At 32.7% G+C, this 21,360-nt stretch overlaps 3 protein-coding genes across 6 annotated transcripts; 1 reads left to right on the top strand and 2 right to left on the bottom strand.

Annotated features, from left to right (window-relative positions):
- Positions 1–1,256: 1,256 nt before the first annotated feature.
- LOC107897358 (DNA repair protein RadA) lies at positions 1,257–9,448 on the bottom strand. 2 transcript variants are annotated; one of them, XM_016822796.2, is made up of 15 exons: positions 8,523–9,448; positions 8,370–8,425; positions 8,125–8,183; positions 7,909–7,980; positions 7,633–7,716; positions 7,329–7,436; positions 6,983–7,045; positions 6,184–6,264; positions 5,348–5,413; positions 4,987–5,142; positions 3,862–3,939; positions 2,894–2,932; positions 2,343–2,425; positions 1,983–2,055; positions 1,257–1,595 (listed from the first exon to the last, which is right to left on the bottom strand). In XM_016822796.2, exons 1-15 carry the CDS (start codon positions 9,242–9,244, stop codon positions 1,425–1,427), a joined length of 1,911 nt encoding a protein of 636 aa, XP_016678285.1. In that variant the 5' UTR covers positions 9,245–9,448; the 3' UTR covers positions 1,257–1,424. The 2 variants fall into 2 exon arrangements, with proteins under 2 accessions (XP_016678285.1, XP_016678286.1); XM_016822797.2 differs by lacking the exon at positions 7,909–7,980.
- A 2,641-nt stretch (positions 9,449–12,089) lies between these two features.
- Positions 12,090–15,697, top strand: LOC107895718 (polyadenylate-binding protein 6). 3 transcript variants are annotated; one of them, XM_041079734.1, is made up of 8 exons: positions 12,090–12,467; positions 13,208–13,517; positions 13,610–13,869; positions 13,970–14,266; positions 14,373–14,656; positions 14,737–14,802; positions 14,994–15,212; positions 15,294–15,697. In XM_041079734.1, the coding sequence occupies exons 1-8, from the start codon at positions 12,218–12,220 to the stop codon at positions 15,498–15,500; spliced, it is 1,893 nt and encodes a 630-aa protein (XP_040935668.1). In that variant the 5' UTR covers positions 12,090–12,217; the 3' UTR covers positions 15,501–15,697. The 3 variants fall into 3 exon arrangements, with proteins under 3 accessions (XP_040935668.1, XP_040935669.1, XP_016676440.2); XM_041079735.1 differs by having other exon boundaries at positions 12,091–12,467; positions 15,313–15,697; XM_016820951.2 differs by having other exon boundaries at positions 12,093–12,467; positions 15,309–15,697.
- An 87-nt stretch (positions 15,698–15,784) lies between these two features.
- LOC107897359 (GDSL esterase/lipase APG) lies at positions 15,785–17,632 on the bottom strand. Its single transcript, XM_016822798.2, has 5 exons — positions 17,163–17,632; positions 16,938–17,068; positions 16,611–16,844; positions 16,232–16,487; positions 15,785–16,117 (listed from the first exon to the last, which is right to left on the bottom strand). Exons 1-5 carry the CDS (start codon positions 17,416–17,418, stop codon positions 15,924–15,926), a joined length of 1,071 nt encoding a protein of 356 aa, XP_016678287.1. The 5' UTR covers positions 17,419–17,632; the 3' UTR covers positions 15,785–15,923.
- Between the last annotated feature and the right edge of the window lie 3,728 nt (positions 17,633–21,360).

The raw sequence follows: 21,360 nt of genomic DNA, 5'->3' as shown, positions 1-21,360 counted from the left end.
GGAATTTAGTTTTTTCAATTTTAAAATTTTTAAATTCAAATCCAATTCTTTACATGGTTAAAATTCTTTTGTTAAATTCAATAATGTGTCATTTTGAAATAAAAAATACTTACTCGATCATCATGTAAAAAAAGTGGTGCGATGAACCTGAATTTAACATAAGAATTTTTAATGATGTTAACAATAGCATTTACATTTTAAATCCACAAAGTAAAAGACAAACTTTCTTGAAACAAAAGCAAATAGACTAAAATTTAAGGGTTAATATGTAGTTTGCACCCTAAATCTGTCCAAAAGTACCTACTTGGTACCTTAACTTCTTTTTGTACCTACTTGGTACCAGAACTTGTATTCCATCACCAAGTTTGGTACCTATGCACTAACATCTCTTGTTTGTGTTGACGTGGCACTAATAGCCAATCTAGTGTTGGCATGTGGTAACTTTTTAGTAGGCTATGTGACGAGCATAAATTTTTAAAAAATATTTAAATTTTCTTTAAATTTAAATAAATTAATAAAAAAAAGAGTATCTTTAACCTATAAATTAATAAATTAAAAAAATTTCTTAGCTTTGCCTTCCTCTTGTAATTTAAAAAATAAAAAATTTCAAATACCAACTAAGTACTTTTGAACAAGTTCAACGGACAAATTATATCAACCCAAATTTTAAATATATGAAAAGTACAAAAATTTAAACATATTTTAACCTTATTTATAGTTAATGGAATTTTGCTATTGACCGGAGCAATTTCAACTCAACTAAAAATTTATTTTAAAAAAATAAAGTTAATATTTATAAAAATATCAGTATTTTAATTTGTATACAATAATACTTTAAAAATTAATTTAATAACTCTTTTGGGAAAAACATCTTTGGAAAACTACAAATTTTAAAAAAAAAAAACTACTTTTCATTTTTTTCTAAGAATACTATATATATATATTCATTCACGTAGATGAGGAATGCGTTAATGGGCGAGCTTCGCTGTTGATTTTGTACTCAATACGAAAAAAATAATTAATTATCACATAAAATACGAAAAATACTGTCCCGCTCCTGCGTTAGCGTTAAAATAGGCTACAGTGAGAGGAGCTTGGTCTTTCTCTTGTTAGTGTTATCATTAAGAGAACATCTTGTATGAAAACCAAAATCCTTATAGCAATATATTGAGATTACACATCCTTTAACAAAGGAGGCAACTAGCAGCTTACATACGGGAGATTTATAGCAAATATTATCAACTCAACAAGTTTGATTTCAACATAAGAACACAACCTAGTGATAATTATATTAACAATTTTTCATGTTCTACCTCCAACCTTGTTTGTTCCTGGGGAATCATTACACTCACAAATCACAAATTTAAGCATACAGATCTAATATATTTTACATAATTTGTGAAGCAATGCTTGCTAAACTCTGTTCAATTTTTAGTAAACACTGTATTGATGACCCCCTTCAAATCATTGCAGCCAATAATCTCCAGCTCCCCCAAATCCAGAGTTGCTAATGATTTTTTAGCTGACATGGGCACTATACACTTCTTATATCCTAGTTTTGCCACTGTGCTTACTCTTTTGTCCATCCTTGATACCTAAATCATAAGCAACAAAACAATGTTTTGCACCTGTCAATGTAGGGTCTGTGAAGGAACGAAAAATAGCTTGAACTTGGGTCTTCTTAGTAGCCTCAAGTTAACCGAACAATAAAAGATGATAGCCGCACTGGTCAATGCAGTACCAAAAAGTTTCAGCATTTCAGCTCAACAACACTACCCTCCAAACAATATCAAAGTTCATCAACTATGGTATAAAATAGATTTTCTAAGACTAGATTCCTGTTTTCATTAGAAAATAGAATTTGAGATTCAGCATAGGCAAACTTAAGTAACACTGCCTCTGCCCCACCCCCACCCCCCCCCCAAAATAAAAAAGGGGCGATTGACAAGGTAATTGTCGTAATAGGGAAAGTAAATGTTTACCATGCGAAGCTCACCACCAAGGCCAATTTCACCAATGAATGCAACTCCACTGGGAATAGGAAACTCTAAGAAGCTGATCAAGACATGAGAAACATGCTTGCTTATCAATTTAGATCTCTCTCTATATATATATCAAGAATTTGTCGCAATAAACAGGTAAAGATAAATTGTTTAGATGCTGTGTTCAGGAACTTGAGGGCCTGGTTTACCAAGTACTATACTATGGTGTCATTACTAATAAAATGGAACATAGCCACGTTATTATATGAACCAGACATGTGATATAATGGAAGTGAAATAAAGAAACAAGTAAAAATGTATATTCTAGAACCATCATCTAATAAAAAGAAAAACTCATGCCTGCTACAAATTGAAGCTGCTATTGCAAGATCCCCAGCAGTCTCTGTCAATGATACTCCACTGACAACATTTAGAAAAACAGCCTGGTTGAAAGAGTAACTAAAGTTACACAAGTTTATAAGAAAGAACATCTAATAAAGAATATAAACCATACTTGGATGAAGGAGTAAGAATTAAACAAAATTAAATACAATGGCAAAGAAGTACGGAGCAACTTATGTCAAACAAAGTTTAATTTCATCTTTTTCTAAAACTAAAAGAACCACATAGTCAAACATACTCTCTAACAAATGAAAAACAATGGTTAAGAATTAAACAAAGTTTAATTCATCTATTTCTAAAACTAAAAGAACCACATGGTCACCATACTCTGCAAAATGGAAGTTAAATTTCAACATATTGACAATGACTGACAAAACACACTAAAAACGCAATGGATCACAATCAAACAAAATTAACAATCTCTTTTGATAAGGGTGAAGAAGGAAAAGAACTTTAAACCAGAACTGGAGAGCACACCATAAAAGACAAACAGTAAAATAGTAACTTACATTCTCTTGGATCTTTAGACCAGCTTGCTTGGCAAGGACCTATATTAAAAGAGTCAATAAAGAATTGCAGCCTTGTAAATGCAGGATAGTAAAATATACAGAATTGCAACCTTGTAAAGCAGGATAGTAATATCAGTGTTACCAAAAATTGTAAAAGCACACTATATGATTGATTCCATACTCAAGTTATAGCAATTGATTAGCCTAATTTTTGAGAAGAAAGTATAAAGGAATAAAACAAATAACTCTTAAATGGTTCTGATATATTTTTGAGTAATATGAAAATAAGTCTCCAGTCCTAGCCCCCCGGAGTAGAGGAGAGGAGAGGAGAGGAGAGTTTTCTGATATGAGTTGACTTAAATGCCAATGTCAAAGAAAAAGTCCTAATCCAGATGACGAAAACTGAAAAGTCAAGTAATTTAAGTTGTTCAGCTAATATTAAACTATTAAATTAATTATAAGAGAATTTACTTCCGAGATTCATAATAAGAAAAATTATCCACATCCTGATCAGAGCACTTCATTCCTCAACTTTCATTCATGATTGACATTTAGGAAAGCCTTTAGCAATGCTTGCCAGCAGAGATAAAAGAGGGATACTTTCAGAGTAATACTCCTAACTTCTATATTTGACAAATTTCTTACATGTTAATAAGTGGGCAATTGCCTAGCCTTGAGGTTATGGAACATTTGAAGGTTGGCCTCATTATCTTACTAAAGGATCTGCCAGCATTGCAATTAAAGTAATAAACCAGAACATGACGACAGAGACTAGCAGTGAGAAAATGAGCATTTAACTACCTCAATTGAGGTACGAGACTAGGAATCACAGGATACAACATCAGATACAACTACATTCTTCTGCAGAAAAAACTTATAAATCTACATAATTAAAAGTAACGTATTGAAAAAGACAAACTTCAAGGCATATAGATGAAATGTTTACAGGAGAATGAAATAGCACTTACAGAGATAAGCATGTCAGCTCTACTTGCTTGGATTCCATTCACATGTCTAGAAACCGTTGAGCTAGATACACACAAGGCCTAAACATGATTATAGAAGTCCATTAACATCATTTGTTGGACAAAGATACTAACAAGAAGCATAGCAAAACTATGGCTATAAAGAATACTGGAAAGTTTCCCCTTTATTTATTCAATGTCTCATGTATTTATTGTATGCCTCACCCTTTTCAATGCTTGCTAAAAACCATCAACAATAAACTGAAAAAATTAAAGATTTACAATCTAATACAAGCAAACGTCATCAGATTCATTTTTCATAAATATACACAATCATAGCTCTTCTTGGTAAAATAAGAGCTTCAAAGCAATGTTTTAATTTGTTCGTTGAAGAACTCTTTGCAAGAAAACATTTTTCTACCAAATCTTCCAGGAAACCCTACTCCAAACACAGAAGGATTTTCCCCCATATATATTCACTCCAGTAAGGAAAGAGATCAAGTTGTTTAGACCTGTTTTACCACAAATCACTAACTATGCTGCTGTTTCTGAATTGGATTGTGGTTCAATTTGGTACTATTAATGTCCAAGGACTGGTCTGAGAAAAAAAAACACTTGTTTAAAGAAAGAAAAAGGGGCAGTTTTTTTAATGTACAAAAGCTCCACTGACAGAAATGGAAGGTAATAAGAGGTAATATCTTCACTGGTATATGGATTTTGAAAACTAACCCCACAAAACCTTCCAAATTCGTATTTAGTGAATCCTTCTAATGGGAGGATTGGGAAGGAAAGAACCCAGTTGAAAGTTACAGTTATATGGAGGAAATAACCAATGATATTTTATTTCAACAAATAAAGGATGCAATTCTAGAAGTACATGATAAAAATAAACTATCCTTCATATATCATAATCCCCACGCAAGGGAAGAAAATCTAAAGTATAATTATTTAACTTCACTGCTTCTCCTGAACTCCAGATGATCATTTTAAATATATTACTCGATAGTCAACAAAAGAATAGAGCCTATACCCTTTGCATTCACTAAAGGGTCAAAACTCTTGGATGACAAAACATTGTTAGAAACATGAAGCAAATGAGAAAAGAAAAAAAGCAAAAGAAGAAAGTACCTGAATTTCAATAAGGAAAGCCCGAGATCCATCCATAATTACAGCAACAGCAAGTCCAGCTAAAAACTCCGAATCAGAGTTCTGGTCACTTAAAAACATCTCACTGGGGTTTAAAACAACTTGCAGTCCCAGTTGTGACATTTCAAATATTCCTAGCTGATAGTAGGTAAGCCCATCAAGACAAAAACCAGTGATTGGTTCACATGAAATATTTTGAGTAGAAATAAATCAAACCCTTAACAAGATCTTTAACACAGAAAAACTAAAAGAATGATGATGATAGGATACAATCAAGTTGAGCATCTTCAAGTCATTCATCTTAAAATTGAAACAAAAAGAATAGTATCTCGGTCACTGGTACCTCATCAATTGACCCAAAACGATTCTTCACAGATCGAAGCAAACGATGTGATGAGCACTTTTCCCCCTAGAAATGATTGAAGTGTTATCAGAACCAAAGAATATGATCTGAAGAACTAAATTGTGGAGCAAAGCATACTACTTCTGAAATATGAAATATATCAAATCTTTGAAGAGTATAAAATAGTACAATAGGTTGCAATCAGCATAAGAAACTTTCAACAATTCCAAAATTACAAATTTAAGCAAAAAAAAAGATAATCTAATCTGTTATATTTTAATACAAATATCCTGGAAAACAGAAGCATCCTATTCATCATCCATGAAGATTAAAGAGAATGCATCCAAACTTTTGCAAAGTTGAGGAACATTACGCTATTTAGATTTGAGTTAACAACCGACAATGAACTATTTAAATATGCTTTATTTTCTCTGTTTTATAATAACAGGGCACTAAAAAACAGTCCTAAATTGCAATAACCTGTAGATTTGTGTCAGGATTTCACTCTATTTCAAAAAAAAGAGAACTTTTCTCCCTTCTAAAATCCGTGCTAAATTTTCTCCATTTTTTGCTGCAAATACTTTGCAAGTCCATAAAAAGGCAGATATTTATTGAAATATGAATGCTCATTTTACTTATGCAGGTTCCCCGAGAGACAAGCTATTGAATATGGACAAGCACCAAAATATGCCACTTTACAAGATTTCTTCTTAAAAAATGGAAGGGGGGAATAAGCTCAACAAAGATTAAGAAAATGAGAGATATAATAAAGAAAGAAATCCACACAAAGACAACAAGATTAGTAATAGTGAAAGAAAAGAGGCAAAGGTACCAACTTCCAGATATAAGACAGCATCTACAATGTGCTCCAAGACACGAGGTCCTGCTATATCACCAGATTTTGTTACATGTCCAGCCTGACATCATAAAAAAGGATTAGAAGAATAGAAAAGTAGACTTGAGAACCAATAGTGTGACTGGATAAAATTAGAGCTGAAAAAAATTCAGTATGATACATATATCAGGCTACTTGTGCAACATATTCATTCAACAATTTTTTAATATTTCTAAAAGTGAAGTGAAGACTAAGGAGGTAAACTACTTGAGCACCTTTTTCATAGAAACAAAGTGTTATAACCGAATTTATGGCCAAATTCTGCAAATACTATGAATGTTCTCAGAAATAACCCTCTCCATCCCTAACTCTTTCACATCCCTCTTTTCCTTACAGATGATCAGCCATCTTATCTCCTTTCCATTTTTTACCAAAAAGCTTAGCAATAAAAATAAATAACCAGTATTTATCTCACTTTTGCAGCTTATGAGCAGTTTCAAAGCCAAAACGCATCAAACACTTCTATTAGAAATAAAAGAGCTAAAATAAAATCAATCCAAAACCACATGCATAAAAACTAAAATTACAAAAAGCCAAGCAATGTTATAGGAAATTTCAGATTTCAAACAGCTAAAATAAAGGAACAGCCAAAAAGAGAAACGCTTAAGAGCCATCCAAACCACATTCATAAAAACTATCTCTAGATTAATCAAACCACTAAATCTCATTTAACAAGTTAAACAAATATATTTTTAAAAAAGGTAAATCAGCCTATTTGAGAGTAAGAACTTTATGCTTACCAAAAGAACTGGGATGTTGGTTTTCTTTGCAAACCGCAATAAAGCTGATGTACATTCCCTGACCTGTCATTGACTAACTAGTGTCACTACTTAGCAAATATGCTGACCTCCCCTTCCCTAAAAGTTACACATATATTGTTAATCCTAACACCTTAAAAAGGAAACTGGTTGGACTTTATTTGAAAAATGCAGGATTACTTGAGGAAGAACAAAATATTACCAAGGGAAAATGGTTTATAAGTAGTGCCAATTACTTGAAACATATAAGACTCAGAAGTAAAACATTTCCATATGTAATGCAAGATTAAGGGACTCCATAAAGGTCATGGTGAGAAAATATTCCAACCTGAGAGAGACCTCCAGCACTTCCGGTAATTTCCTTTAAGTATACCGTCTGAATTGAATCAACAATTAGAGCCCGTGGTGAGAGGGACTGAATTTTCGTCAATATGTCCTGAAAGGTAGCAAATCCACCAATTATTTTAGGATTCACCAACTGGTTCTCTGTACATGGAAAATCGTAGATTTCATTTTCACTAGAGTAAATCAGTAACATTCATTCAATTTGGAAGATGTGGACAGAAAAATTACGTGGGAAAAAGTTATGAATAATATTTCTCAACTATAAGCATTTAACCAGAATCATTTACCTCAATCTCAGTACCAGCATAAAGGTAAAGTTCATTTGCTCCAATCTTCATACGTTCGGCTCTGCTGCTAATTTGTTCAACACTCTGCCATGAGGAACCCAGACACAGATTTAACTCTCTATATACCAAATAAATCATGCACGTGGTAAAACAGGCACAATGATTATAGTGCTAAGGTCAATGACTCATCTATATGTACAACTATAAACTAGTAAAGCTTTGACAGTTGAGCGTGATAATATAGATAGATGAGTGTGAGGCTGCACCAAAACTAACCTCTTCACCAGATACATATACAACACAAGTAGGTTGACCAGAGTCATGCCCTTCAGCAATTAGCGCAGCCATCTTTCAAGGAAGGATAGGACTTAGCAGTATAAGATGGGTATTACCAATTAAAAAATGTGAATATAAGTTGATGACAGAAGAACCTTCTTTTTAAAAAAATCCAGAACAAAGAAGCGTGAACACCCCAAATGCTAAAAACTCTACCTGCAACAGAAGGGTGCTCTTTCCAACACCAGGATCACCACCAATCAAAACCAAGGAACCTGTAAACCAGGAAAAACATGCACACAAGAAATAAGACATAAGCTTCCACTATGAACTCAATATATCAATTTTAAGCAATTAGTTAAAGACAAAATTGGATCACACTGTCATGTTTTCTTTCTTTCTTTTTCAAACTTTTTTGAAGCAATAATCGAAAAATTAATCAGCACGGGGATTATGCAGACCAGGAACAAGGCCACCTCCAAGCACTCTAGCAACTTCACTTCCAAAGGGTCCAAACCTACATATCACCAAACAAAAAACATATATCAATACAAAACTAAGCACAATCAAATCCTTTAACATTTTTTTTCTCGGGTGGGGGGGGGGGAACCCACAGTGGAATCCGGTAATCCGTCTTCTTAACCCCACTGTTAACATCAATCAATTTTACAGGTTCCACATCCCCTGTATCCTTTGGTAGCCAAGACCGCGCCAAAGTTTCCGAAAATTCCAACCCTCTGTTCTTAGTCTCCACTTCCGAAAACCTCTTCATCGTCCCGGAAAAATCGCAAGAACGGCAAACTCCCCACCACTGTCCATCTGAGTACCCACAATTCTCACAAACCCACTTAACTCTACTTTTTCCTTTCTTCTTATTCCCAACTATGTCCCCCAATCCCAACCCATTAACCGAGAACGCCTTCTTTCGACTCATCCCATCAGTGTTTTCATTGGGGATATAACGAGCATTTTTGGCCATCTGGGTTTTGTCTCCATCGCTCAAATTAGCATTTTTTGCCTTCCCATAAGTCCTATGGGTCTCAAAATCCGCATCGGTTTCGTCTCCTGAAGCCGACTCGTTACCCTGGGTAATGCCTTTGTGTCTGTTGGTAGGCGTAGAAAGGTCGGGGGTGAGTCCCTCGTAGGCGGTCCAGGCATGCGGTGCTCTTTGGGTCCCATCGGTTTCCAGGGAATTTAGAGAGAAGCGCGGATTGGAGGAATGGAAATGGCGGGAAAATAAGGAGAGGGAAACAGGGGTTCTGGAGAGATTGCGATGAAGGAAGTGAGTATGGGTGTAGTAAATTGATCTCAACACTTTCATTTCTATGATCTGCATAAGAGAAGCCGTGAAGTAGAATGGAAAGGGAAGGGAGAGCAGGACGGTTTTATTTCTCCATAAATCAGGGTTTAGCTTAGGGTTTTAGTGGAAATTGAAACAGCAAGAGAGATAAAAAGGAAAACACCCCGCCAATGTGTGGATTCATACTTGGGCTACTCCCGACTCGTACTATACTTCAACTTAGAAACGATAAATTAAAAACACCATTTGTTTTTATCAATCCCACCAATTAATTTACGTCCAATTTTAAATATAATATTTTATCTTTTAATTAAATTAATTTTTTATTGTTTTATCAATGGTTTGATTATACTTAAATACAATATATTTTGGATAAAAATCCCATGTTATTGTTCTTTCAAATAAAATAAAACTACAAACATTTTAATCAATTCATTGTCTTTCCACAGTTTCTTTCCATCGTTCATCATCATCACCGTCACTATTGTCCAACGCCGTTCAATCCGCTTTGCTCCAAAATACTACTCTCTTTCCCTTCTTTCCAATTTGTTTTCTCATAAAAACTCTTTGAAAACCTCGAAATCCATCCTTGAGCCTTGACCTTCCTTGTTTCTATTTTTTAGTATATATTTCCTCTCGCTGAACTCTTTCTTCTTACCGTTCGGATTGTCGAACGGACACCTGGAAACCCTCCGACAATCTAGTCTTGGTCTCGGGTTTAAGACTTGTCTTTTTTTGGCTGCTAGTTTTATTGTCTTGTTCTATTTAGTTTATTGTATTGTGGGGTTTTTGGTAACAATGAGGGTTTTGGGCGTGGTGGTTCAACAATGGGAAAGTGGGTTCTATTAGGGATAGGGGGCGATGGCAGATGGGTATCGTGGTTCTGTTAGGGGGCAATGGGTTTGGTGGGTATGCTACCCCAGGGTTCTGACATTCTTGTATCCAATTTGCTAAGACACAGCTTGAGTTTGAGAATAGCAATGAATGCTAGCACATTGGAAGAAGCTAGAAAATGTTTGAATAAGCTCAAAGATGCAAGTTTGTTGCTTAGCAGTGATGAAAATGAACTGGAGATTCAGTTGGAAAATGGCGCTGGTGGAGGTGTGTGAACGATGCTGAGTGGGGTTTTGAGCGGCGGAACAAAGATGATGGTAATTGTGAACGGTGGTGTTGGGAGAGGAAGAAACTATGGATGAAAAATTAAAAGAAAGAAAATTGAAAAAAAAAAGTTAATTAATTAAATTTTTTTATTTTTCCCTTTATAAAAAATGGAAATTGAAAAAAATAAACTAAATGATTTTAAAGTCCGTACTAGTTAGATTGGAAAATAGTTTTAAGCAGTGTAAATTATTAAATTCAAGTTTATTTGATTGAGATGACGTATTTCATCATCAAGAATAAATCACATTCAAAAAAGTAGCACTAGGATGATATTAGAATCTAATTTACAAAATTTTGATATAATGGCTCATTTGATCCATTAATTTTACAAAAAAAAATATCATTTAAATTTTAATTTAATTTTTTTCTATCTTCTAACAATTAAATTTATGTTGTTTATTAAATCATTCAAAAATAGATGGATAAATTAACGGCTTATTAATTTTCTTAATATAATATATATCACGTAAATAATTAATTAATTTTTTAAAATTTAAAATATTCTAAAAAATTATAAAATTATTTATAAAAATTATTAAAGAAGTATACAAATTATAAACGATATTTTTATTTTTAAATTTTAATTAATTATTAATGTAGCATACGTATGAATGTTAAATCAACAAAAATTTTCATCTATTTTGAAACGATTTGATAAATAATACAAATTTAATAATAAAACGATAAGTAAAATTAAATTAGAGCTAAGAAAATATTTTTTAAATAATTTCATTATAAAATTTAATTATATCTACTTTTTTAAACGTAACACTTAGAATTACTTAAAAATAATCGGGAAGAAGGTAAAATAAGTATTATGCGAATTATAATTGGAAAATGCAGACAATATATTCTCAATCCTTCCTAATTATGAGGTGGTTGTTTTTTGGTTGCGCACAAATGCAAAAGCATTAAATGAAAAAAAAAATGAGCAGATAGATAAATAGGAAAGCTGATGGTGAATTTTTAAAGTACCAAATTTGTAAGTTGTAAAAAGTATTAACAAATTTCATGTTCATGCAGGGTGGACTTGATTCCGATTCAGTTATTATGAAATTGAGAAGCTTAAGAATATTTCATCAATCTAGAGGTATTTATGGATCGGATAGATTTTAGGTCTGGTTTAAGATGATATTAATATATTTTATGTTTGTTTAAGTCTAATTCAAAGTATCAGTTTAAAATTTTAATTAAATTCGTCCATATTTGTAAAAAATTAACTTAAATTTATTTTATGTCCATCAATATTATTTTTAATAATATTTTTTAAAAAATTATTTTTATTTTATTTTAATATTTTAATATTTTATATATTTTTTATTTATTGAATTTTTTTATATAATCATCTTATCATTATTTTAATGTGCAAAATAGAATTATATACTATAAGTTTATTTTTTTAATATATTTTAAATTACAAAATATATATATATAAAATAAAATATTATAAAATTAAAAACAAGTCAAGCAAAAACAACATTAAACTTGACTCATATTTTAAATAAATTTAATTTTTTATCTCAATTTATTTTTAAAACTTAATATTTTTATCCTAAATCTTTTAAATTTCGAATGAAGATGGGCATTGTTAAGAAAAAGTTAAAACCCCAGTAAGTAACACGTGTCAATATAGAAAGCGAGTATCCAAATGTTGTAGAAAAAAAAGAAAACCTTAAATTGCGTCAGGAAGCCGTACGAACAAATAATCCAAAAAATATCAATATATAGCGTAGCGTACTACTACACAGCTCACCGTTAGAACGAAACCAACTATAACCAGAAAAGCCCTTCGTCTCTCTCTCTCACTCACTCTTTCTCTCGGGGTTTAACTAAACGAATCAAAGCAAAATGGCGTCAGCAGCACAGCCACCGTCTCTTCCACTGCCACTACAGTCGTCGAATGTTGCAGGAGGAGGGTGGAATTCTCTTCAACGAGCTTCACTGTACGTGGGTGATTTAGACCCGGACGTTACTGAGACTGACCTCATTAACAAATTCTCTGCTATTGCTCCCGTCTCTTCTCTTCGCCTTTGCCGTTGCCTCCGTACTAGGAAGTCTCTGCGTTACGCTTACATCAACTTCTTCTCTCATTTTCATGGTATCTTTTATTTCCTCCTCTTACTTTTCTTACATTCTTTTTCTCAGAAACCTCTGTTTCTCAAATTTCTTGAAGTTTTTGTTTTCCCCCCCTTCATTTTTGTTTCATGTTAAGAATTTGGGTTTCTTTTTTGTTTGTCTCTCTTTAGTTCGTTTATTTTCTTGCATGCTTTCGTTTCTTGGAACTCCTACTCTTAAAGAGTTTCCAAAAGCTCTTTTATGCTCTGTTTTCTCTGTTTCTAAAGTGTTTACGTTATTTCTTTACATGGATTTCACTTCATTAGGTTAAAAAAGAAGGCATTTCCCATAAATTTTTATTTGGTTCATATTGTTTTCTTCAACTAACCGTGTTATCTTCGTTGTTCATTTTTTCTGCTGAGTTCCTGGCTTGTTTCCCTTTCTTTTTTTTTTCTTTCCTTTTTCCTTCTACGATTTATTTTCTTGGCTAGTTTTACGATTTCCAGATTTCTTATCTATCATTCATGTCTTGTTTTTCCAATTTTGCGTGTTTCTGTTTTGTGCATAATCTATAGACATTCTTTTTGCTCCGTTTGGTCTATTTATTGCGAACTTTCCCTTTTTAGTGTTTTGCTTAAGTTTTTTCTTGCCCCTTTATGTGATGGGTATTTTTTTTTCTAACATGTAATTCCATTCCTCTGTATTTCTGGTTTCTTTAATAAATCTTGTTTTTCAGCTGAGGTCTTGAGGTGTTTTTAATGTTTATCCTCTGTTTTTTATCAGCACGTAAAGCTTTCGCTTGTCTAAACCACACTGACCTAAAGGGGAAACCAATGAGGATAATGTGGTCTCAGAGAGATCCTTTTCCAAGAAAGATTGGTATCGGTAATCTTTTTGTCAAAAACCTGGACCCTTCTATAAGCAGCGCTTGCTTGGAAGGAGTCTTCTGCCGTTTTGGGACTATTCTTTCATGTAAAATCGCTGAAGAAAATGGCAAGAGTAAAGGATTTGGATTTGTACAGTTTGATTCAGAGGGATCAGCTATGGCTGCCATGACCGCACTCCATGATACTATGCTTGAAGGGAGGAAGTTGTAAGACTATCTATCCTTGTATAGTATAATTAACTGTTAGACTTTTATTGTGGATTTCAGTATAATTTCTGTTTGTTGCACTTCCTTGGCAGATATGTGGCCAAATTTGTCAGGAAGAGCGAGAGGACAACTACTTCTGAAGAAGAAAAGTTCACTAATCTCTATGTGAAAAATTTGTTTGATGACATGACAGAGGATCTTCTTAAAGAAATGTTTTCTAGATATGGGAAGGTTTGCAGTGTTGTAATCATGAAGGATGGCAATGGGATGTCAAGAGGTTTTGGGTTTGTCAACTTCCAATCCCCAGATGATGCTAAGAAGGCTCTCGAGGCTATGAACGGTTTACAACTTGGTAAAAATGAATGATCATGTTCATGTTTTTACCTTTTAAAACTTAGTAGTTCATCCAAAATTGTAATCAGGTACACATATGAAATTGATTTGTTGATCAGGTTCAAAGAATTTGTTTGTGGGAAGGGCTCAGAAGAAGGCTGAAAGGACAAAGCTATTGAAGAACAAGTACAAGGATGTGTTCAACTGCCGTTTTGAGAAATTGAAGGCTTCGAATCTCTACGTGAAGAACCTTAATGAGTCCATTGATGACAAAAGATTACAAGAAGTTTTTGGTCGCTTTGGACGAATAACCTCAGCTAGGGTGATGCGCCTTGAAAGTGGAAGGAGTAAGGGATTTGGCTTTGTGTGCTTTTCCTCTCCTGAAGAAGCGACGGCAGCTTTACATGGGCTTAATGGTAAGACAGTTCTCCATGTCCTTTTTCCTTTGTCCTAATAGTTCAAGTTTCGATTTCTTTTGAGGAACAGTTTATTGTTACTAATCTGAATGTTGAAATTGCTTAGGAACCTTTTTTGAGGGAAAGTTTTTATACGTAGCAGTAGCTCAACGTAAAGAGGATCGCTGCAAGGAATTGCAGTACTACTTTATGCAAAACACCCCAATACAATCCTCATATCAATCTAGTTGCAATGGTGGTACCCCTCAGTTTCACTCATTTTACTTCAATTTCCCCCCTTGCCCTACTGTCTCCCCTCTCCTGTGCCAGCCATCCTTATATCAGCATTTTGTTACAAACGTGGGCCAGTATCCTTTATCAACAACAGATGAACAACAAAACTTCTCATATGTAAGCATGTCTAATTTTTCTTGGAAACTAGACTTTTTTTCTGCATCTCTGTTCTGACTATTATTCTTGAATTGCAACAGGATCAAATGAGACACGTGCACCCGAGCATTGCTGGGATCAGAAGAGAATGCATGTACAAACAGCATGTATGAGCTACCATTTTTTCCCTTAGATTTTTAATTTCTAATTCTTGATATTTGCTAATGGAATTTCATAGCACGTTTTTTGTATAACATTTTCTTTTGTTGTTTGTTTACTTGTGTGACTGATTGGTTTTGTCTTTTCCAACAAGATTAAGCTTGGATTCCACTTGACCATTTATTCCCTTCTGTTACAGTCTATGACATATAACTCTAATGTTCGGCTCCGAGAGCTGGACCATGTCAATTCTGGGAGTAAGAAAGTAGGTTTCAGAAAGAAGGGGAACAAAAGGTCTGAACCTGCGGAAAACTCTTCGGTAGCATTAGCAGCTATCGAACCTGTTACTGCAGCAACATCCCCTGGAAACTCTGAAAACAATGAAAATCTAACTCACCCATTTGTAGAGAATCTTAAGGTTTGCAATTTCAGTTCCCAGTAGACTTCTTTTAGGAGAATGTTTCTTTTGTTTCGTTTTAATATTGTGCTTTGTAATAAGCTCTCTATCACTCAGCCAGAACACACCGCGAAGGTATCAGGAGTGCTGTTGGAGATGAACTCTGATGTACTCAAGCTACTTAATTCTCCAAATTCCTTGGCCATTAAAGACAAGCCAGTCCAAGTGCTAAAGGAGGCAAATGCCAGGACTAGCACCGATGCTGTTACTTTTACCAACCCTAAATCTGCCCGTTGCTTGAGCTATTAGCCGGTGTCATTAGACATTCCTAACATGCCTACTCTTTGCCTAGGTAGCTTTTCAGTTTTGCCAATCACTTGCTGCTTATGCATAAGACAGTGTTATATGTTGTCTGGAATATATTTTCCCTGTATCCAAAATTAGAAGGGACAAAAAACAGTTTTCTTCTTTCTTATTTCCTTCAACATCTTTTTCTTTGTTGTTCATTTTTTTGCCAACACTGTAGCTGTATCACATTTTCTTGGTCCTAAGATACATTTAGGAATTGTAAATAATCTAAAAAGAAATATACGTTGAGGAAAAAGGAAGGTTTAACTACAAATACAAGATTCTACAATACGAGTCACTTTTTGATTAAGATAATAGAAAAAGGAGTAGTGACAAAGCTTAGTACAGTTTAAAAATGGCAAGTAGACACAGTGTCCTGGCGAATCAAAGGAGGGGAATGCCCTGAACAATCAATGTATCTGCAAGGACCTGATTAGCAGCCTGCGATGGATGAACACTGTCCCAAAACACATACTGGGAGGCATTGGGACAAGTTCCCAGTGTATGCGGATTGCATAAGAATTCAGTTGTCTCTACAGTCCCTGTGCCACAGCAGCCTCTCGTCGCTTCTACGAAACCTACCAAATCAAAACAGTCATTTGCAGTGGTTACATAATATCGATTCTCTTCACCATTAAAGAAATCTCTTTTTTCACCCACTAGACTAAAACATGGAAAAACTCTGCCCTTACCATAGTTTGAAGGGGTATTAACAACATCAAGAAGGGCCTTGTAAATGTCAAAAACCACAATCTTGAGATCAGGGTGTTGCTTCTGGAGATTGGTTGCTGCTGCGTTGAGCTTTTTGTTGAATTGCTGAGCGTCGGTATTGAACCTGCTCACACATCCCTTCTCATGGTAACCAAACAATGTTCTTGCTAAGGGAATGCAACCTAACGGAGGAAGAGAAGTAACACCAATTTTCCTCGCTCCCAAGCCATACACGTTCTGTTTTTATCAACCAAATATATATGAAAAAAAAGAAAAACTTTATAAAAAATTGAACATACTGGTGTCAGATACATACTTGTATCCGAGACTCACTCCTAGAATACAAGCAACAGTATGTACCTGGACGAATCTTGTGAAGGCATCAATAAGGAAAGAGCCATACTGGTCTGGAGTATAGGCATGGTTAACCAAAGGATTGACATAGTAGTTCTGGAGAAAGTCACCGCTTCCAGCACTCAATACATAGAGTGCATCCTTGATGATGGCTGCTGACTTGCTACTACCAGCTACCTTTGCTAGCTTTGCCTGGTACTCCTTGAAATACTCTACTTGCTGACTCAACGTGATAGCATGCTGCAAAAATGACATTCAAAAAGAAGGGAAAATTAGAAGTTATGCTGCAAAGCTACGATGCTGAGATTCAAACTTATAGGATCAAAATCTCACGTTCAAAGAGGCAGCTCTATCGTCATAGCCAGATCCAGCTGAAGCAAAATTGGCTCCAATAAGAAGGTTGCTCCCTGATGCTTCAGGGCTTAGATATGCTGGTGGATAAGTAGTAAACCCCAGAGTTTCAGCTGCAAGTTTCAGTCAAAATATCAAACTTTAGTTTCATTTGAACTACTTAAAGAAAAGAAAAAGGAAGAAATTTGACTACCATCTTCTACTTACCAGTGATGTCAGTGGCCAACTTGCCATTACAAAACCTCCCAGTAGGCTTTTGGTTGGCGAAGTCCCTCCCATAAGGAGGGTAATTAGCCCTGAAGATGGTGGGGAGATAATCATTATTGCCCACATCTACCACTGAGTCACCAAAAGTCAGTATTGCTGGAACCAGAGTGGTCGAGTTCGACTCTTGCGCGTACCCTATGCTTACTAGTGCAAATGCAAACACCAGAACCATTAGCCTTCTGCTGTAAACCTCCATTTTCACTTTCACCAGGGGATAGTATTGGGGAAGCTTTGAGCACTGAGTTAGGCCTTATAAGCCGACGGAATGAGACTTAGCATGTGATGAATGAAGGAAGATGGTGGTTGATAAAGTCCAATAAATGAGAGTAGTTCAAATGAATATTATTATCATTCATGTCGTACATTACAGATAGATATTAACCATTTTTTTGTTTTTCGTTTTAAGATTTTTCTTTTTCCTTTTTAAAATCTCTGTTTAGTCATAAAATGAATGAATGGGAGAAGCTTACATTTATGAAATTGTGTGTGTATTTAATCAAAACGAAGAAAAGTAGTTGGGATGATAATAAAAGAGCAGTGACGTTCATGGTGTGGAACGAAAGAGCAACTGCATGTGCAGGAGTTATTTTGCAAAAAATACAGAGGGAAAAAAAGTTTATTTAATGTAGTTTTGGTACAAAGACAAGAAATTCATCCACCTCTCATAGATAGATACAAATAAGATATTACCTTTTCACAGAAAAAAAGAAGGTTAAGTATCCAACAAAATGCATCTTCACTTGACTTTCCAGAGCGGCTTCCTTAATTAATTTCTTTAATTTGACCACGTGGGTTACCAGGTTAATAGATGTCTCTTTGGCACTTTTTTTTATTAGAGTTTAGAATCAATGTCCTAAACTCTAATTACCTTTAATATATATCTTTTGAATCATTTAGTTGAAACAGAACAGATCATCTAAAGGTGTAGATAAAGATGTACGTATAGTGAGGATCCAAGTCAAGCCAAGGGCCCACTACTGAACTGAACTTCATTCCTTACATCATTATGTAACCATAGGGAAGTATATTAGGACACAAAAAAACTCTCTTTTTTCCCTAAAATGGTACACATAAATTGTATCTGATTTAGAGTTATAAATCTGATGCTATATAATATATATATATATTACCTGTAAATAGCAGGTTTTAGAGGATAGAAATGAAATTGGTGGGATAGAGGCCGTTTTTCAATGTAGAATTAAAGCTTTGCCTGTGGTCTCTCATTATTGCAGTTTAGGGTATCCCTTCGCTTTCCAAATAGATTTTCATAGATTCTGGATTTGAGTTAAAGCCATGCATATGCATCGCTATAATTTCAAAATTTTAAGTGTGTTTCGGTAAAAAATTAAATTAATTTTTTTAGCATTTTAAATTGCTTATTTGTGATTATTGCATATTAATAAATAATTATTTTAGAAAATTTAAGGTTATTAAAATTTCGTTAAGTTAAAAAAATTTGAAAATAAGAAAATTAATAACATTAAAAATAAATTATAATGAGAACACATGTATTCAAATTCATGATCCCTTTTCAATCCATAAATAAGAGCATAATGCGCTTCAGCATATTTAAACTCACGTCATCCTATATTAGCAACAATGTCCATGCCAACCAAATTAAAACTCAATTAGCATTCTTCAAATAAAATTTGAATAGGAAATTTGACTTATTCAAAAGAAAGATAATTTGTATTGTATTAATAGATGTAGTGTTTTTATTCTACTCTTAGTACATGTTAGTATTGACATGTTTCCGTGTATCGTTTTGAATTAATTAAAATTTTTAAATATTTTTTATATATATAATATTATTGTAAATATAGCTTTGTTACATATCAAAATATTAATTTTAAAATTATTAATTATGCTAAATTCATTAAATAATTACATTTTATTTTTAAATTTAATTATGAACAAATAATTAAAATAAAAATATTAAAAATTAGTTTAAAATATTAAAATTTGTACAAATCAGTATCGATACATACTAAAATGGACTTAAACACATTGATACAATTAGTATCAACTTAAATTTACACCGAAATGAAAACTAAAATTTATTGTTTTGATTTATTACTAAAATAAAATGTTTCGGGGATTCAAATTTCTTAAACTTTGAAATTAAAACCTTTATAAAAAGTGATGCTCAAAATCACTCATGCAAAATAAAATAAAAAAATTAAATTTTGATTTTTGAATCCAAATATTTTGTTTGGATCTCGATATAATTTGGATTTGAATTTTCATTTTAAAACTTAGAAATTACAAAAATCCAAATAATATGAAAATAAAAGATGAAATTTAAAATAATTAAACTTTTCTTGTTTTATACAGAATTCGAGTAGCCTACTCTATCTAATAGGCCTAATTTGATTTATACTGAATTTGAACAAATTTTTTTATCTCGGCTTGCTTGGTTTTACCTGAATTCTATTTAAATAATAAAATATTTTAAAATTTAAATTTATTTACAATATATAAATATTAACCTAAAATATATTTAATTATTAATATTTAAAATAATGAAAAGAGATTTTGGAGTGGTTTAAAAAATGAACTTGGGCCTGAAAATTTTGTGATAAATAAAAGCAATCATTGAGTTTTGCTTTTGATATTTCGTTTAATTTTGCGATATTATATTAAACTTAAATCATTAAAGTTTTACTTTTAGTATTTGGTCAGAGTGGTTAAAATTTTATATATATATATATATATATAGATATATATATTTAATTATTGAACTTTGAAGTGATTGAAATTTAAATATTAATTTAATTATATATACTTTTTTAAAATTCAACTTGTATCAATTTGATTTTTGTTATTATTGCTATAGTATTTACCAGTTTTTTTTATGCCGCCTGTTAATTACAAAATATTAAATTTATTTGTAAAATTTGTTTTTATTATGTGTTAAATTATTATTTTTAAATATATATGATATCAAAATTATGTTGTTTATTTTTAAATTTAGTCATAATATGATTTCAATTTTGTCCTTTTTTTTAAATTTAATTTTAAAAAATTTATTTAACTTGTTTCAAATTTTATTTTAATTAACTTAATTAAAGATTTTAAATTAAGTTAAAATAATAAAGCGAGACTTATCAACTCAATTAACTCAAAATTTTTTATTCAATTTGACTTAATTCAATCAAATACAAAAATATGATCATAAATTTAACACTCACTAGAGCATGCATAATATCTTTCCACACAAATCTACACATTTTTACCATTTTGGTAATAAAAGATGTAATCTCTTACATCAATCAGGAATTATAAAACACAAATGCTATCTCAAAGTCAGTCATAAAGCATTATTCAGCAATACCTTCCAAATATCCATTGATGGATTGCTAAGACAATTACAGTATGTTTGGTTGAGTGTAATAGGAATAGATTACATTCAATTATCATTTTAATATTTTTTTGTATTTTATGTTTTTTTGGAAAGAAAAGCATGTTTTTTTAATTCTATAAAAGTTTTAGAGTCTTTCTTGATTTTAATTTTTTTTAGATTTTTCCTTAATTTTATCTTATTTTTCTTATTTTCTGTAATTTTTTGGCACTTATTTAAAAAAAAAAACATAAAATTGGATGATATGAGACATTTTTTTTTGTAATGGCAGTAACGGTTGAGTCAACGTGTCCGATGTTTCAAAACTTTAAATATCAAACTGATAAAAAAAAATTTAGATACCAAAATAATAATTTGATGCGACTTTGGGGGCAAATATAACAATAACCCAACATTTTAATATTACCATGTTTATTCCCGTAACATAACAAACAGTGTCATATAATGTTACCGGGAATATCATATTGAAACAAAACTTAATCATTGTATACAAACAAAATTTGATGATTCTACATATATTCGGATATGGAAATATACAAAATTATATTACAAAGATAATTTGCAGTTAAAAGTATCATTTGAAATACACATAGAGACACACGCACGCACCAAGAGTTTGGTGATAAAGATACTAGCCATAGAATGCTACTGAAATGTGTTTTAAGAAATTACAATTCCAACGAATTTTGGTCCGAAAGAACTCTCACTACCTAGCCTTTGGAAGCGTATATGAGTTTGACGCCAGCTCCAAAGAGGTCATCTCGCTTTGGACATTCT

Source organism: Gossypium hirsutum, chromosome A10 (genome assembly GCF_007990345.1).
Source record: "Gossypium hirsutum isolate 1008001.06 chromosome A10, Gossypium_hirsutum_v2.1, whole genome shotgun sequence".
NCBI classification, from domain to species: domain Eukaryota; kingdom Viridiplantae; phylum Streptophyta; class Magnoliopsida; order Malvales; family Malvaceae; genus Gossypium; species Gossypium hirsutum.
This window is presented reverse-complemented; position numbering and strand designations above follow the sequence as displayed.

Bases quoted from the DNA above. Each gene is read 5' to 3' on its own strand.
- LOC107897359 (XM_016822798.2), bottom strand. From the start codon at position 17,418: ATGGAGGTTTACAGCAGAAGGCTAATGGTTCTGGTGTTTGCATTTGCA. The intron at 16,488-16,610 runs GTACATACTGTT...TGATAAAAACAG, and splicing joins CCTTCACAAGATTCGTCCAG to AACGTGTATGGCTTGGGAGC. The intron at 16,118-16,231 runs GTAAGGGCAGAG...TTGATTTGGTAG, and splicing joins TAATACCCCTTCAAACTATG to GTTTCGTAGAAGCGACGAGA.
- LOC107895718 (XM_041079734.1), top strand. From the start codon at position 12,218: ATGGCGTCAGCAGCACAGCCACCGTCTCTTCCACTGCCACTACAGTCG. The intron at 14,803-14,993 runs GTATGAGCTACC...CTTCTGTTACAG, and splicing joins AATGCATGTACAAACAGCAT to TCTATGACATATAACTCTAA. The intron at 15,213-15,293 runs GTTTGCAATTTC...CTTTGTAATAAG, and splicing joins CATTTGTAGAGAATCTTAAG to CTCTCTATCACTCAGCCAGA.
- LOC107897358 (XM_016822796.2), bottom strand. From the start codon at position 9,244: ATGCAGATCATAGAAATGAAAGTGTTGAGATCAATTTACTACACCCAT. The intron at 8,426-8,522 runs GTGGGTTCCCCC...GGTGATATGTAG, and splicing joins ACGGATTACCGGATTCCACT to GTTTGGACCCTTTGGAAGTG. The intron at 7,981-8,124 runs GTAGAGTTTTTA...CTTCCTTGAAAG, and splicing joins AGAGCACCCTTCTGTTGCAG to ATGGCTGCGCTAATTGCTGA.